The sequence below is a fragment of the Trematomus bernacchii genome, unplaced genomic scaffold (assembly GCF_902827165.1).
Source record: "Trematomus bernacchii unplaced genomic scaffold, fTreBer1.1, whole genome shotgun sequence".
Classification (NCBI taxonomy): Eukaryota; Metazoa; Chordata; class Actinopteri; order Perciformes; family Nototheniidae; genus Trematomus; species Trematomus bernacchii.
Genome location: NW_022987616.1, coordinates 886,317 through 904,558, shown reverse-complemented (window position 1 = coordinate 904,558; position 18,242 = coordinate 886,317). Strand labels below are relative to the sequence as shown.

The window sequence follows — 18,242 nt, the reverse complement described above, 5'->3', positions numbered from 1 at the left end:
GTGTTCACAAATGTATACAAGTCTACAAAACTATGGCCTACATTACACTTTACAATTACCATAATATTAACTTAAAAAAGACAATTGAAACAAGTTAATTTACACTGTTATCATTTCAAATGATCTCACTCCATGGGTGTGATAGATAAACTAAAAGTACACACCAATACATTTAGATTTGATATAATGATTTACAAAAGCTTGCTTATGCAAGAGAGGGGTAGAAGATGAACATGCATAATCTTTGCCACAGCTACTCGAGAATGAGAATGTCTCTCATCCCCCTACTCTCCTTCTTCCTGTTTTCCATCGGATCCTCAAGATACAATCACCCTCAAAGCTCTGTGAGAATCCCAGAACACTCCCTACCACATTCCCATCTTCCCGCAAGCATGATCAGTTTCAGAGTGCTTTCTTTGGCTCACAATCACAGCTTTGATCAAAGCAAAACATTTTCGCATACTCGGCTTGATTTATTGTTTTTTCTCATGGAATGGTTTCTGTCAGCCATTTGAACGTTACGGGCAAATTTATTTGACATTGTGCAGAGACTACTGGACAGGCTTCCTTTATGCTAGCTATGCAAATGTTTATAAACCACATGGTGTATTTGACCGAGGTTCTGGGTCTGGAATGCCTGAATATAAGCTACTACTTATTTTTTGTTTGGATTTAACCTATAATCATTCATATTTGTTGAGATGCTTGTATCCCCCTGCAGGAAGCAGCAGAAACACATGAATACAAAAAGAAAATCTGACTAAAGTCACCACTGCACTGGCTAATAATCAGATCTTTAGGAGAAGTCTGTCTTGCTTTTTCGTCTGTCATGTCCTCACATTAGTATTTCAAATAGCACTTAATTGATTTTCATAAAGAAGCTCTTCTTTCATTTTGAACACACTACAAGAACTTATCCATGTACAGCTGCAGAAAAACAACCTAGAGCTGCTTTGGTTTTTGGTTTCTTATTGTAGCAGATGCAGTTTGACAGGAGGGGTTGAATTTCCTGACCACTTCCTAAAGCCTGCTGCCCCAAATTGTCTTTGTCATGTGTAATTTAGTCAAGTAGCAGAGATCAAACCCAACCACAACCAACGGACTCAAAGTATATCCCCTAGTGAGGCTTGGGAATAGTGTCGGGAAGTACAGCTCAGTGCCAGAGCATTTGACTACAGATCAGGGGGTCACCAGCTTAAATCTTTGTGCCCCCTCTTTTTATGGCAAGGTGATGACATGATCCACTCTTCAAATGGAGACTGTTTTCAGGGTGTGCTGTCAGCACCTGGCTGGAAAGTTATTGATTCAGAAAAACTCTAGTTCCTTGAAACTGTTATCGCTGCTGCAATCTTGCTAGCAGTTTACATTCTGTAAAGGATAAGATAAATCTCTTCTTTTAGAAGGCTTTGTGTGAAGAGAGGATATTCTGTCAGGAAGTAGTTTACTTTTTTTGATAGATAGATAGATAGATAGATAGATAGATAGATAGATAGATAGATACTATAGATACTTTTTTGCCCCAAATTGGGAAATTATTTTGTCCCAGCAGCAGTGTTGTCAAGCATTACACACGTTAAACACATATATTTAAAAGACAGACATAATACAATTATAATAATAATAATAATAACATAATAATAAAATCAACATTAGCAGCAAGTATATATAAATTCACAATGGAAAGGACAAAACGTATAATGGTAATTATTTATAAACTGTGTGACTGAAGTTTGTGACATGGTTTTGTTTCTAATAGACTAACTTATATGTATATGATAGACTAGTAAACAGTGATCCAGGTAATGCTCATTATAACTGGCACTATCAATATATTCAGTAAAAAGTTCAATGCCAACATATGTTATAATTTCTCCTTCAAAATGTTTACCTGGCAATATGTTACCCACTCAAGGAATACTGCTTACAATAGATACACCTACACTTTGGGTGTGACACTTTGAACTTCGTATTTGAAGTATTTGGCCTGTATGTTATGTTTGGATGTTCAAGATAAATAAAAAAGCCAAAGACTAGAAATTATATCGGTTATAAAACGGAAAAGTTAGACACCTTTTTTCTTAGCATGACGGTAGAATTTGAGAGAGCCTTATGCAATATTCAATAGTTTTTTTAAATAGAAATATGTGTGTCCTGTCCTGACAAAAGAAGAAACTTTTCGAAAGAAAATCATACTTTTCAGCTCATGAGTGCAGAGGGCTTCAGTACATCAAGGGCTATAAAATGTGCTGAAAAGTTACTTGGACATTTCATCATTTATACATCGTACTTTGGGGTCAGGTTGTGCCATGACTGTGAACAATTGAATATTTGGACCTTGGTAAGGCCTTTCACTGCTTTCATCCACAACTGAAATACACTCTGGAAACGTATGCTTGCATTGAAAGACCATCACTCCTGTCCTTTTTTAACATGTGAAGCAATCTCCTTTTGATAGCATACAATCCAGATAATGCTCTGTGAAAAGCAGCATGGACTGACTGTCATGTTAAAGTACTACATATAGCACCTTTGAAAGCTGTGCCACCCTGTGACTTTTTGTGGAAAATACTATTTAATATCGGTGAGACTAAGGAAAAGTTTCCTTACCCACTATGCCTCCTGTGTTATTCCTGCGAAGGGCGCTTCACATCAAAAGCTAGATTCTCAAACCCCATGCTTCCGTCTCATTGTCCCCTGTCTCGAGTCTCTATGAAAACCTCATGTGCTTTTCATAATACTCCGTGACTGATCAGAGCGATGCATATCCAAAACACAGTCTGCACATCACAATACCATCTGTTTTCTAGCATCCTGGATTCATTTTTTGTAAAACAGTCCACAAAAAAGTTCTTCACATATTTCAGAGCTGCATGGAGTTTCTAAGATCTTTTCTGATGTTTTTGCCTTTGTTGCTCTGCTCTGTGTTATGGAAAGTACGCCTCTCTGATATGCTTTGACTTGTTGCATATAAACTACTCTGACCCCATACATGCTGTTTATGTGTGTGTGTGTATCTGAGCAGAAATAGATGAGTGTGTGAGCTGTTTTAAGATTAGCATATGTGCCCAGTCAATGCTCCAAGCAGGCTTTTTTTAACCAGAGATGTCTCTGTCGATTGAACAACACTGCCCTCACACAAGTGCCCTTATCGCTCCTCAAGCAGCACTCCTCTCATCTAACACACCAAATAACTTTATGTTTTCAGAAATAAATCATAATAGAGTCTGCAAAAAGTTAGGGAGTCTTGAGAAAGTTTACATTTCTGTCATCTTTGCTAAAGTGAGGCCGTTTTTGATCAGAAGAAGTTGTTCTCGTGGCTGAAATGTTTGCGATATGGTTTCTGTGAACGTGCTGTCTGGAAACTGCGGTGGAATGAGCTCCATGCATCAGATGCTGTCTGACCTGCCAGCAACTCAAATGTGTTCACTCACTCATCAGCCTCCAGTTTGTGGTCACACATTGGCTGCCTGTGACAATTACATTGGTGACAATGCAGACATATTTAAATGTGGAGGAAGCAACTCTCGTGCCACAAAGTCATTGTGCAGCTTCTCTGCAAACGCAGGTTCCCAATGTGAAAAACAATCTAATTGTACAAAGTGTGGAGTTGCTAGTCTTATCAGTAAGTCTCTGTTTCACTTGCAGTAATGTCTCTTCATTACTGTAGTTATGTTTCCATTGCATGAGTCTGACAATTTGATAAGAGTGCAACTCTAACTATTTAAAGTACTCTGTAATGCATGCGTATAGACACTCACCACTAGTTCATATGTACTGAAAGCATTTTACAGTTATAGATAAATACTGTATACACAGTTTTGTATTGTAGCATGTTGGAGATTTGTGTTCAGCATTTCCTCTCCAATTGTTTTTATGATTTATTCTGGGTGCCAACATTATTCATAAAACTATTGGACACTCAGAAGCACCACTCTATGCCATATCAGTTAAATTGTTCAGTGTGGCTTCTTTGCTTTTTAAAGCAGAGAGAGGCAGGTTTCATTTCAGCCCTTACAGACCCCCTGATGTTGAAGTACTTCCACACTGAAATGACATTTCCTTGGTGAGAAGAGGGCTGGAAGAACTCTTTATTTATCTCAGCAATTCTCAGGTATTTGTCATTTGCTGTATAGTCTAATCCTGAATCCCAAAATGTATCAAGCATGCTAGCTTTTGCAGTGATTCTAGCTTACCACTCCTGGCTGGCTCATGACATTTTCAAAGCGGTGTTTTTAATCATGAGCGACTTGGACACATATCAGGCTGAGTGAGATTTATGGCCTCTTTTCTCTGAGAGCCTGTACCTCCGGACCGGCATTAATGGAAAAACACACAAAATGGTGTTTACATGGAAGGTGCTGCTCTGGACCCGTTTCTGGGCCGTCTCTGGGTTCTTTGGTTTGCTGATTAGTAACTCTCTGGGGCCCGGAGAGTGGAGGGGAGTCTCCATGAGTCTGGACTAATTTCAGATGGTTTTGTGGCGTAGTAATGTGGCTGCTATGTGTATATAAAGGAGTAATAATGCTCATGTGCATGTGTTTGTACTCATTCATAACAGTGGATATGCAAACACATAAAAACACTTGCTGTGTTGCTCTCTGGAGTCCCAGCATGAGCAGAGCCTCGACCTAGATGAGTCAGCTTTGATTTGGGGAGTGAACTCCACTCCTCCCCTCCTCTCTGAAATCTTCATTGTCTAGGGAAACAGTCTGAGAGAAGCACATAGACACACATTTGTGTTATTGTTGTTGAAGTGTCTAGGTGTCTGCTGCTGGAGGCCTCATCTCCGAGGACCCGAGGAAGTCTGACATCCTCTCCTCTTTCTCTCCAGTAAATAGTCTGTATTGTCTTTTTGTGAGGAGAAGAGCAAAGCATCAGTCTCTGTCTCTCTTTATTTCTGTCTTAAAATGAAAACAGGACAGCTGACTTAGCAACCTTGTGGGGATACAGCACTCTCCAGCTGTAGTGTTTGACTCGGGGACTGTGAAGGAACATCATCCCCAACACCAGAACTAAAATGATTGACATACGAAGCGTGTCATTGGGGAGGGAACTGGATACAAGTTTGTGGGTGCAGGTCTATGTGCCTAATGGTTAAGCAATCCAATCAAACATCAATGTATGCACAATTTACAGTTCATATAAGGCATGTTATTGTTTGGACCACTACACATCCCTTAGTGAGTTATTTCAGCTTCATATGACACTTCATGCCAAATAAAGCAACGGCAGACTGATGAGATTACTATAATTGCGAAGTCTTAAACATTTAATTTTGAAACGTAAGATATCCATGGAATCCTTTCTGGCACAGAAATGCATTAGTTCTTTCAACCATCAAAAGAGGTGCAGAGTATGTCCTTTTGGGCAAGTTTGCATCCTTTTGCCTTGTAACCTACAGTTTCGCGTTGCCCCGGTAACAAACATAGGATTGGATATTATATAACCTGGGGACATTTAAATGAAGCTTTCTCAGTATTTTAATACGGTTTGCTGATGCAAGTGTAGTGATGATTGGACACACACACACACACACACACACACACACACACACACAGACAGACACACACACACACACACACACACACACACACACACACACACACACACACACACACACACACACACACACACACACACACACACACACACACACACACACACACACAGTGTTTATGTTTTCATAAGCGCCTCTTTTTGCTTTAAAGTGCTTTCCCATCCATCCATCTATTCGATCATCTTCCGCTCTTGGTAAAGCTCAACAGTTGAAGTTTTTTCAAAGTTTGTCCTATCTCATTATCTGACATTACATCATCAGATTACAGTTTGCTGAACACTTCACAGAAGCACTAAGTTGGGTTTCCCACCCTGTTTCGCCCTGTTTCGCCCAGCGGCCTATTTAAATCTTCTACATTTTTCATCTCCTTCTCCACAGTCATGGTTCCCACTACCCAGAACTGTCTTTCTGTCCCCCCGTGGATGATTCAGGTCAGGGTGTATTCAGTAGAAATCCCCTTTGCTGCACACAAGGGACATCAATATGTAGTCAGCGGTTGGAGAGGAGAGTTAAAATGGCTCAGTGCCATAATTTATTCAGACATTGAACTGGCCCAGGCTTAAAGTATTCAAAGCAGCCCAGGAAAAAAACAGCTTTTAGACATTTCATGAAGCCATGGTCGCTTGGCATTTATATTTAAATCAGTTCAATGTGAAAGCATGGACTCTGCGAATGGGCCAGAGGGCCTCCAGAGAGTATACCCAGTTCATTCACAAGACAGCCCTCACTCCTCGGCTGATTGTGTTCATATACTGACTGTATACGCTTATTTTTATTTAATATTAGTGAAGACCCAGCTTTATTTATTCCGTAACCTCCCACCCACATCTTACTGTATGGGAAAATTCCCGACCTTGGAAACATTATAGAATCTGTGATGTTCACTCCGGTAGTCTTGCACTAATATATCAGTGTTCCTTTTCTTCCTGACACCCCCCTTTCATGTTCTGATTAATGGGTTAATCCATATTTAGGCACATAGGAAATTAAGTGTTGTTGCACTGATCTTTCTTCTAAACTTTGAATTATGTTGTGCTTTTGAACACAACGGGAGTTATTTCTAGCATAGCTTGTGTTGAAATATGAAATAACCATCAGATTTGTACTTTAACTAAATAATGTCCAAGATACATCAATCACTTTTTGATCTGAATACAAATTATATAGAAAAAAAGAGTCCTTTGTAGAGATCGGGAAGGTTTTCACAATGTTTCTATCCCTGTGAGGTAATTTGAGGTACAAGAGAACAAGCGCACATACAGATACAAAGTCCCTCCTCAGTCTGTCCTCTCTGCGACCTTATCAGTATGCTGAGGCATTAACTCCATTACCTTGAGTTGGCAGCCAGTCAGGGGGAAGAGCCACTCTTTCTCTCCAGGTACTGTATAGTTAGGGCCCTCTCTCATATCCGTGATTGGAAACTTCCACAGCCAATACATTAGCGCTGACCTCCATCTCTTTGACCACTGAGTAGGAAGTTGATATTGCGGCTTTATTAGAGCCACTTGAAGGAAAAGTGGGAAAGAGAAGTGAGGTTGATGTAACTCTACAGCAGGTTAATGTTGTTTATGGCCCACTACAGACATGTTTGTGTGAAGACTAGGTTTTTTGACATGTTCTCACCATGCGCCATTCTTTAAACTACGGACATTATTGTTGTCTAGTTAATCTTAGGCAACCAGCTATAAAAACTTGAGAAGGCAGAACACATTTCCATGGACTTTGGTAAAGTTGTACCACCCATCCCAATGGCTTCTTTACTTCTAACAACAGGCTGTTAAACATGTAGGTTAAGCATGTCACTTGAAATGAGCTCAAAGGAAAACATTTCTAGAGCATCTAGACACTATAACAACACAAAATAAAATGTCAAAGGGCTCTAAGCTAACAGCGCTGTATGAGTGCTGATCTTGAAAAGCGACCTGCATGAACAGGATGGCGTTTCCTGATGTTTTGTCTGACAAAACACTTGTTTGACATTCACGTTATTTAAAGTGAGCAACAACACAAACCCTTTTTACTCATAATTAGACAAACTCACCAATGGGTTTGCTTTTATTTAGGTTTACTTTGGATTTGTACAAACAAAAGATATCTTGAATGTTGTTTTTATTCCTTATCTGGAACATCTATATATATAATGTAATATATCTTGGTTTTGATATTGAATTGGGTGCAATACCCTTAAGAAGACTGTCATGTCGAACCCTTGCTAAATGATTAAATAATCTATTGCATTGTGACTACGAGTGTGAAACTATTTTCCTTCAGGTCTGTATTTAAATCATCCTCAGTGGTTGTTGACACTAGTGTGTGGTCCTCAGTGCTGCTGGATGAGCAGTGAAACATCCTGGAATTCCTTCTATTGAATCCTGGTTTCTGTTCTAAACCTGGTTCTGAACAAGAAGTTGATTCCTTTTTGATATTGTTATATTGCTCATGTCAGTTCTTTCTGCCAGTGAAGTGGGCATACTATTGTAATTGAAGCAAGTCCCCTTACACGTTTTAAACATGTATTTCTTCCCATTCATTCAAACTGTGCTGGAGGCAATTTAAGAAGTTCAAATCAGTAGCTGTGCACACACCGTAGGTCCACTTTAATTGGAGTAAGCTTACAGCATTTAGAATTTCATATTCTCCTAATATTAAAAGACTTTGATATTGATTTAAGTGCTGTCAATATATAGCAGAGCTTTTATCCATGGTAATTCTGTGAAACTAATATATTTCTCCTCCAAACAAGGTGAGTGTGAAAGATAAATAAAGGACAAAGCAATACGAGGTAATAGCCCCTGGAGAGTCTGACCTCTCCCTGTGGTGAATTGTAATGTGTGTACATCTCTATGACCCTGCACCCTGGCCATAATCCCTCACTACAGGGCCTGGATTAGGGCCTAGTTTTATTACCCCCCCCCCCCTCTCTCCCTCTCCCACTCCATCTTCAGCCTGGATCGATGGCCGGCTCGGGCTGAAGTGGCAGCGCTGGTTATTAAACGTGGGACCAACCAAACCCTTCGGACTGCTGGGATAATCCCATCACAAATTAAGTAGAGGAAAATTGTTCAGGGAGAGCCGGGAGGGGAGAGAATCTTCATATAGTGACCTTCTAACAGAGTACACACAAACAAGCACATACTCCTTCACAGCCCTCTTATCATATGTTAATCTGTAAGGATTTGTACGTGTTATGGATCAGCATTTTATTAAAGATAAGACCTCACTAATGGGAAAAAGCTATTCTTGTCAATGTTAAAATGCCAGTGGTATCAAAACATATCCAGACATGATTAGGTAACGTCTATGCATACACTCAAAGTGAAAAGAAGGTCACACAAAGTCAATCTTTTATACATGTCACTCATGCGTATCTCAATGTGACAGTTTTGGAATTGAAAATGGAAAACATGAACAATGAGAGGATCTGATGAAATTAGAAAACCTAAAGGCATAATCTATTATCTTTTAAATATAACATTACATAATATATTATAGGCATATTTCATGCAGCCAGGTAGTGTGGGTGTTTGGTTCAAGCATGGTTTTAAATTAGAGAATACAATAGTTAGTCCCAAACAATGGGTACAAAAAATCACATTGCATAATGCAAGATCAATGTTGTCATGGTTTCAAAAGACCCAGATATAGACGTCCAGTAAGTGCTGAGCCTTGAGGTATTCTGGGAAACACACCATTGCAGGTTTTAGTGTAACTCTCTGTTTAACACACACACAAAGAAAAGCTCTATTACATAAGTTAAGAGTTAGTGTGTGTCTGTGTCTGTGTGTGTTATGTCCAGTATGATAATACTAGACGTTAATTACCCCCGTTGTCTGTGGCGAACGTCCTTAGAGCCCTGAACTGGACGTGAACCAGCCGTTACTCAGAGGGGCCAAAGTTTATTAAACTATTATTGAATCTTCAACCCAATTTAAGAGTAAACGCACAATGACTGGCCGTCTTGCTGCTTGCTGGGATTTCTTTACTCAATTCCAAATCTCCTTTGATGAAACCTTCAGACAACGGCCAAAGCAAATTATAAACATTTGTAACAGAGACAAACAATACATATTACAAGCTGCTGGTGAGTTTGGTTGCCATGGACTTTGTCAGCAGAGTGGTTTGGGTAGAAAGAAGATCGAACTTCTAACACAGGGTTGTGAAGCTACTGTGAAAGTGTGGTTTGAAAAGCTACCTGTACTGTAACTTCACTTGCGGCAATGACTCCTTCATGAGAAATAAAGTTTTTACTACTTAAAAAGTTCCTAGAAGTTTTGAGATGTCATATAGCCATTTGCTTATTCAATCCTCCTGCACCTACTGTAGTGGGAGGAGGAGGCTGTGGTGAATTGGACATACAGTGACCCAAAAGTATTTTCCAATGGTCTCAGCCATCCTAGGAGTTTTCGAAGTGAACCTGAAACACTATCAAAGCAGTACAACTGGCAACAATAAGGAATTATAACACACAGTTTCAATTGAATGACCTGCTATATTTAAACCACCTCAAATCTTAAAGAGAAACATTTATTGTGTCATTAACAAGTCAGCAAGTGGTGTGGCCAACTCTATTCCAGAGACTGTTCACCCAAGAAGAATGTATTAGCTGTTTAAAAAATAAATAAATTGATAGGTCAGTGGAGATATTTCTCCCAAAAAGTATTGTTTTACTACTCCAGACTTCAATATTTAACAAAATATTGAAGTCTGGAGTATAAAGGCAGTGGCAAACATATGTTGATCTCCCCTTTTTATCGGGATTCAGTCACATAATTATAATTGTAGTTGTAAGAAACACTTTCAATTGCATTAAAATCTCCCTCGTCTTGTCACAGTATTAAATACGCGTAAGCCATGATTAAAATGCGACGCTTCCACCACTAAGACATGTCTTTGGTGTATCAGATGGAAGCTTAGCACCGGCATATGCTCTCTGCCATGATCCGCCGACGGATGACAGGTGGTTACCCAACTATTTGCATAATTATGGGTGTAACGTGCAGGCTGTTCGAACGTCATAAACAAATCCATATGGTCTTCTGGGAAAATCCAGATGATTCATATCCAAGCTCACAGATAAACTTAAGGTGTAACAGACACAGGATTTCTCACTGAATGTTTTAGCAGGAGTGTGAAGTGTGGAGTAACTTCATTCCCTCTACTTGTTTTGGCAGCTTTGATTAAATGTGAGAAGTTGTAGTTGTAGTTTGGGCAAGTGTTTCCTGAGCACTTTCTTTCGGATGCTTGATGGCTTGGGTCATTTTGGTAGTGAGACCTAGTTTCAATCCCAGGAAAATGTCCAGAACCAGTGCCACTCAGAAGTGCAGTATGTGAAAATGACCCTTATCTTGAGATTCAGATCATGACATATGAGTAATGGTGCTCTAATTACGATTGTAATTGTTTTTATGGCCAGGCTGAGCAAGGGGTTGGATAATTATTCATATACTTTTCTCTCATATTTACATTTTATAAAGCTGTTTGAGTCATTTTTCAGCTAAAATGATAAGGCAGTATATTAATGTCACTATTGCAGGACTCAAGCCAAGCAAACCTCTCAGACTTAATGTCTAGGCCAACAATGTTTCCATTTGGGTTCAATATACCATACATGGTAACACAACTATTTATATTCACCACTTCCCATGTCTCAGTGGACATCCAGTATAGTGTAGTCGCTGAGGTACTTTAGGGGCCTTATGGTTACCAGAATGTACTGTGGGCCCAGACATGTGCCACAGTTGGAACACTGTAGTGGAAAGTGATCTACCCAATATGTGAATAAAACAGCAAGTGGTTGTGTTGCTGTAACTCTATTATCCTAACTGTGCCCTCTATATTTGACATTCTCTTACCTTTTCTTTCCACCTTCCTTGTACTCCACCCTCCCCTCCACAGACATGCCTCTCCATGTCCGTCGCAGCAGTGATCCCTCTCTGGCTGACCTAGTTCCAGGCGAAGTCCCGGTTGGTCCAGAGGAACCGTCCAGAAAGAACCCAGCACGATGGTCCACCACGGTTGGCTTTCAAAAGCACAAGCACAAACCAAACGTAACCGCCGGCACAGGCACAGGCAGTCTGGAACGAAAGGTAACATAAATCTTGTTAATAAGGCATGGGTATATTAAAACTCAACAGAACATGAATTCTATATTTCACTTTAAAGTACTATATACCAATTTAAACAAATTATTTCCCAGAAGTTCTTTTTTTTCTAGTCCTGCCGATATACTGGGGCTGCATCAATTATAATGTCAGAGAGATGTGCTCTGAAATCTTTCCACCTCCAGCAGTCTCTCTGTTTTTAACTTGCTTTTTTCCCTCATTTTTATTCCGTCTCTCCTCTGCACCCTAAATCAAAGAAATAACCGTTAGATATGAAATCTTCGCTGCCCTGCTTGCAGATATCCAACAGTGGCATATATAGTCTTTAACTGAAACTAGTTCCTTCTGATAACACCCTTCTTTGTCTTCAAAAGAAACGAGCCGAGATTGTTAAACACTTTCCCTTTGTTCAAAATTCACCTTTCTGAGCCTTTTTAAGCCTCTGATTATAAATCTGTAGAAAACAGCGTAGCTCAGGTACATCCTCCCTGCGGGTTCCAAAAGAAAAGGGAAGCCAATTAACTTCTCAAAATGGCTGCCTGCACACAGTGCTGACAGACCTTTACGTCTTGCTGGGGAATAGATATGTTTTCCATTGAAACAGGAAGGTTAAAAAAAGGGGAGATGATTGAGTGCTTAGAACGTGACACGGCAAACCTTTACATTATTAGTGTGTCTGGAAGCATTGTCTGATAATCCCATTTAAGACACTTTAGTTGTCAGAGCCTCAACAATGTAATGGCACACTCCACAGCAGAGGGCAGGGAGAGGTGGAATTTCATTTTGTCAGGATCGCTTCTTCTTCTGGTCCAGCCTATACTGAGCAAATATGTGCAAGTATTGTTTGTCTGTTTGAGCTTGTTTGCTCAAAAACAAAAAGAAAGAAACATGAAGAAAACCTAAAAGAAGCAGAACAGAGGTGGTGATAAATGCTTTTTCTGAATCTTCTGTGCAATTTGGGCCTTCTGCTGCTCTGCCCTGTGTTCAGTATGTTCGTGGCTGGTTTCTTTTTACTATGTGATACGAAGTGTTTGTGTTGTAAAATGTACATAACCGAGGTGAACATTAGAATATACTCAAGTGATTGCACATTTGTACACTTTAAAATCATAAATTACAATACAACACTGATAAGATGTAAAACATTTTTTTTTAAATGCTCCAAAAGAGAGCTTCAATAGATGTATTTTAATTGTATTTGAAAGATACTCATGTTTGGTTGATTTCCGATTGAATGGGATGTCAGCAATGTATTTTAAAGATGGGTATCCAAACATGAATAAAGTTTGAAAATAAAGCTTAACTTAAATTTCCCATTTACTGTACCTCTGGCCTCCCATCTCCCATCATTTATCTAAATCAGATCAATTAAAGTCATTTTAATGTCGCTGGGGGCTTGTTTGAAAAGTAATAAGCTAGCACTGGGAGACTGTCATTTTTATTCAGCTTTTGACTGGGCTATTTCCTTTTCAATAAAAAAGGGAGTCTTAATCCTCATAATCCTCAGTGACTCTTTCTCATTCACCCCACTGTCCTATATTCACCGTCAGTTCAAGATAAAGTCATTTGTATGCAATCAACAACAGATGTAGAAAGTATTAGTCAGCATTGACGTTGATACATTTATGTCTTGGCGCTAACATTGTTCTCAAAGGTAACCATACATCAGTGATTAGCATTGCCAAAAGACTGTATGGATTCAAGCCATACACTATAGCGTCTACCCATTGTCTGGGGTGATTTCCTTTATACACTACAGCCAGCCTTATTTTGACCAATTCCCTGTGAGTCCAGTTAAGGCCAAGTAAGGCTCGGTTCTGCTATATCTCCTTAATATAAGCCAACGGGAGTCCTAAGTCATCAGCTAGCCCTGTAAACTCATCACGTCTCCAAATGTCTTTTCAATACCTCATACTCTCGGTTCTCTGCGCTTTGCACAGCAAATAAAGGGAGTAGGTAGTAGATATTAGCCTGTTGATTTACTGCTACCTCTCTGGTATCTGGGTTTCTGCGCATTTTACGATCTGATGTGTCGTAAACGTTTGTGGAAAGGGGTCCTTTGTCGCGCCCTGTTGCATGTCGGGGACTCGAGCCACGATGGCTATCAGGGGCCGTCTCAGTGGAGCCCACGTGTCCGGCTGAGTTTTACAGTCCTGTCTGCAGTGCTTCCTCAGGCCCCGTCACGCCACATTCAACAGCACTAAAACACACATGGCTTGTTTTAGCATTCAGGGGATAGGGATCTCCACTGTTCTCTTTTACTCTTGTTTTTATGTATTATTGTTTGCTGATACTCCCGCTAATCCTGCAACATGCCACTTGGGAGTTCTTCTTTTTTAACTTTTGTCTGTGTTCTTTTGTTGTGTGATGTCTCGTTAAAGGAAATCAAAACTTCTGTTTCTGTCTGTCTCACTCCTCAACTGCTGTTTCGTAAATCATTAGACCTTTAATCATTCTTATTCTGTTAGTGTATCCTGGTGAGTCATTCTCTCCGCTGTGTTTTTAATATTCATTTGCTTTCATATTTATTCAAATAACCACAAGGTCCTTCAATTGCCGTGATTTGGATGCCAAGGCTAGCATGTCTAGAATGTAATCTAATGTGCTTTTGTGAGTTTTTTAGCTTGTGGCTGTTGTAATAAGTCTGCTGAAATCTGTGGGTGTTTGACATTACCTTGGCAGTAGCTTGTTGGAACGTGCTTTTTTGTGTAATTGAAGAGCTCAGCTTTGGCCGTCTTATTGTAATAGGCCTCTTAGTAGCAGCTCAGGTTTAGCTGTGGGGAAGGGTTAGGGGTGAGGGTCGAATAGAGTAAGACTTGATGAAATCATTGCGTTGGTGTGTGGCACCAGTCCAAGATATACTAACTGACATCCACTACAAAACGTCTGTCATCCAGCTGCTATAGATAGCACAGAAACTGTCAGTTTAAAACCTAGAAGTATGGAGAAAGGATGTGAAGTTAAATCTCTCCACCTCTTCCTTTTCCATAGGGTAGAGGAGGCAATGCCTATCGGAGTCTTCCTCGTGACACGAGTGGCTGGCCCACTCAGTTCCAGAGAGAAGTGACTCGATCCTCCCTAAGCGCAAACCATCCGATGGTGGACAGATGGCTTGACAGACAGGAACAGGTATTGAGATTTACTTCATACAAAAATATAGGGTGATTTATTTAAGTTTAAAGACAAGAACACCCTAGCTAATAAGGATGTTAGGGTTAGGGTAATCCAAAAGTCATATAGCTAGTGTCAGTAACATAAAAACATCCTGTAAAACAGCATGAGTAGCAGGATTAGATGTAATGTCTTAGCATGGCTGGCCCCTCACTTTATCTGCAGACAAACACATGCTGCATTGTGTCAAAATCATACACTGCTGCAATAGGTTTATAGCATTTACATTAGAGTAGTGACAGATACAAAATGGTAGTGATTTCAACCATACTCCTCACTGCCCCAGCCATCTTGAAACAGAGTAAGTGATTGACATCAGACTTCATACTTTTGTTCTATGTAGCTATACTTATCATAAAGTAACAGCGTACACTTTCAGTCATTGCAGGGTTGTCTCCTCACTTCACACCTCCTGGCTCTGTCGGCACTTTGTGATTGTCTCACTCTCAGCTGGTCCCTGTACTCCTCGCTCTGTCAGAGAGAGAAACAAATGTTCCCTTTAAAAGTTATTAAAAGTGACAGAGGCTCTCTGCTGGGAGAGCAGAGATGACCTTGAGAGTGTCAGACACGCTGAGCTAGACGTGAAGAGGCTTTCTCCAAGTTTGTGTGTCAGTCTAACACACATACTTACCTGCGTTGGAGGTGTTTAATATATCCCTCCTTTATACCGTTTATAAGAAATAGCAAAGGGTGAGAAACATGAGATACGGAAAAGAAGAGTAAAGCAAATGCACAAGTTATTGAGTGAATACAAGAAGAGTTGAGAGCGTTAAGAGGATTAGCTTTCCAGGGTTCTCACCTGAATGCCTGGCCAACCATGCTGTGGGTTTCGTGCGGTTTGTCTGTCTTTCTCATAGTGTAACTGAAAAGGAACCTCACCAAGGTTGGGTGTCATTGATGTGGAGTCCACTTTTATTTGAAGAAATATTTTCATACTCTTAAAGTATTTGTATCTGGCTAGCTTTCAAGGAAAAGCAATCTAATGAACATAAGTTATTTTAGCACTGTGTTTGGGTCATGTGAAGCTACTGCAGTAGTCATCGAATAGAGTGTCCAGCCATAAAACAAAAAACACAAACTGACACCACATTTTGGATAGGACTCTTGTACATACAGAAGTTTAAATCAAATCCACCCCTCAAATGTAATTAAGCCTTGATACAGGCTAATGTATATATTGCTAAATGGTAGTAATACTTTGTCTAAAAATTCTACTTTTTAACCACCAGATCAATACATTAATTTCGATTGTTAAATGTCATAATGATATACTCTACATTAGTTGTTGTATTTTGAAAACATTTAATTTAGATGATAAGATGATAAAACCCTCAGTTTGAATTAAAAAATTACATTTTACGGGTACATTAATCACAATTTTTCCAAAGGTAACAGGGGTTCTTGCAGTTATAAACCACATACTATTTAGATGTATCTATATCAGTTTTATTTAATTGCTTTGTTAGTTGCAGTCAAAATGGTTTAATCAGTCTAAAAAAGACGTATAGTAACAAAAACAGGCATTTACACAAATGAATTCAAAGATTACTGTAAGGTTTCCCGGCTGAAGATGAGAATATTATTTAACAGCATGAGTCACCAACAGCAGTATGTAAACATTTAATGAATAACAGCAGGAATGCCACAGTGTGAGCGTAAGCATCCACACGGTGGCTAATTCTCTGCTACCTGAGCCTAATCTGACAGCTGTATGACAAAGAAGATTCACACAACACAAATCCGCTCATGAGAGGTGACACAGTGATAGTTTCACAGACGCACCTTGATAGCCAGTTGTTTTCCCTCTAACTCACTGTATCTCAGGCTTGATCGCTGCCTTCCCCTCCCACCCATGACCGTTACATATCTTGTCTTCTTTGTCTGTTTGATGGACGGGCAGCAAAGCATAATAGAATTGGAAGATACAAATGCACAGCGTGGGCTAATTAAAAAGAATTGCGATCACTCCTAAAGCGCAGGCGGAGATAATGAGTATACACACACACTAAGGTTTTAGGAAAATCACACCAATTAGCAGTTGTTTGTTTATCAGGGATAATCTCTTGTACTAGTGTTACGCTTTATGAGTGAAGATAACAGCAATAACAAAGAACAGTAAGAAAAAGGGATCACACACTCTACGATAGATTAAAACTACTTATGCGTTCTTTACTTTATATATTTATATTCATGTGTATATAAGTCTCTGCAACTCTTTCCTAAACTTCATGCTGTACACTACCTTAAGTTTTTAGGCATTTCTTCTAACATCAAATCTTCTTCTTTTAATGGCTGATGTAGGTTAGCGGCTCTTTTGTGCCTGGCCACATTTCGTACACTCATAAAGTGCTTCACTTAACCATTTATATTTAAGCAGGCCTTCCCACCCCCTGCTATAAATTAAGAATGTGAAGCCAGGCAGACTAGAACGACATGGACTTCTGTGCTTAAAATACCAAAGATGTTGTTTGAGTTGGATGACGTTAACTATACAAGCTGTGATTCTGTCGTCACCTCCTGAAACCCAGATGTTATAAACCTAGTGAGGGATTTAAGGTGGGGATGCAGAACTGCAGATGCAGGAGTGGTTTTGTAGGCATTTTTATCTTACCTTAGACAACTTGAATACTGTATGTTTAGATGCAAACCGACTTATTGTTGGTGAGGGTTAGGTTTGTGTTCATTAGGTAATTCCACTTTAACCTAATTTCTATTATGAACCTTTAAAAACAAGAAATGTCAAATATGATATGATATTTTTCCTATGCAGATGTTCAGCATACACACTGATCACAAGGCTGCTCGCCCCTCCAGTTATATCTGGAAGTACGCCTGCATTGTCTTATGTTTATCTAGCCAGTCAATAAATTCACTTTAGTGTCAAATATTCCATCTGAGACTTGGCGCTCTTTCAATCGCTCGCCACTCTTCAACACACTTAGGCTGCCAAATGTGGCGTGGAGAAAAGCTTGCTCTATCAGCCAATACGCCAAGGCCTTATGAGTTATTCTTTATACAAACAACTGACATTAACGTTGGCCTATTATCCCATTGATGAATGCTAATGGGCCTTCCCGCTCAGCATATTGGGATCTGGCTGAGTGCCTCTCCACTGTATTGTTTCGCAGCCTTGAGGAGGGACCAGAGGCCATTATTATGAGCTGTACCAGAGGCGGGAAGGACACCAGCTGTCAATCATAGGATTTTACCCAATCAAAATGGCTCACATGTAAGAAGCCAAACATGTTTAAAGTTTACCCAAAGAGTTCAGAGTTGAATGGTTCAAATACAGTGACATTTAACTATTAATACTGATTATCATGTGTTATCTTTAGAGTATTTTCAAATCAAATATCCAGCTTGATACCAGCCTTTGTTTATAGGTTTCTTTTGGTTGGCTTTCCATAAACCGT

General features: G+C 39.7%; 1 protein-coding gene across 6 annotated transcripts in view; it reads left to right on the top strand.

Moving 5' to 3' along the window:
• The window catches only part of LOC117483951 (partitioning defective 3 homolog), a 284,671-nt gene that overhangs the window by 95,340 nt on the left and 171,089 nt on the right, over positions 1–18,242 (top strand). For 5 of the 6 annotated variants that reach the window (XM_034132309.1, XM_034132305.1, XM_034132307.1 and 2 more), the window contains exons 4-5: positions 11,453–11,643; positions 14,650–14,787. In XM_034132309.1, coding sequence (XP_033988200.1) covers positions 11,453–11,643; positions 14,650–14,787 — 329 coding nt within the window. The remainder of the gene's footprint in view (positions 1–11,452; positions 11,644–14,649; positions 14,788–18,242) is intronic. The other variant, XM_034132308.1, reaches the window with a different exon arrangement.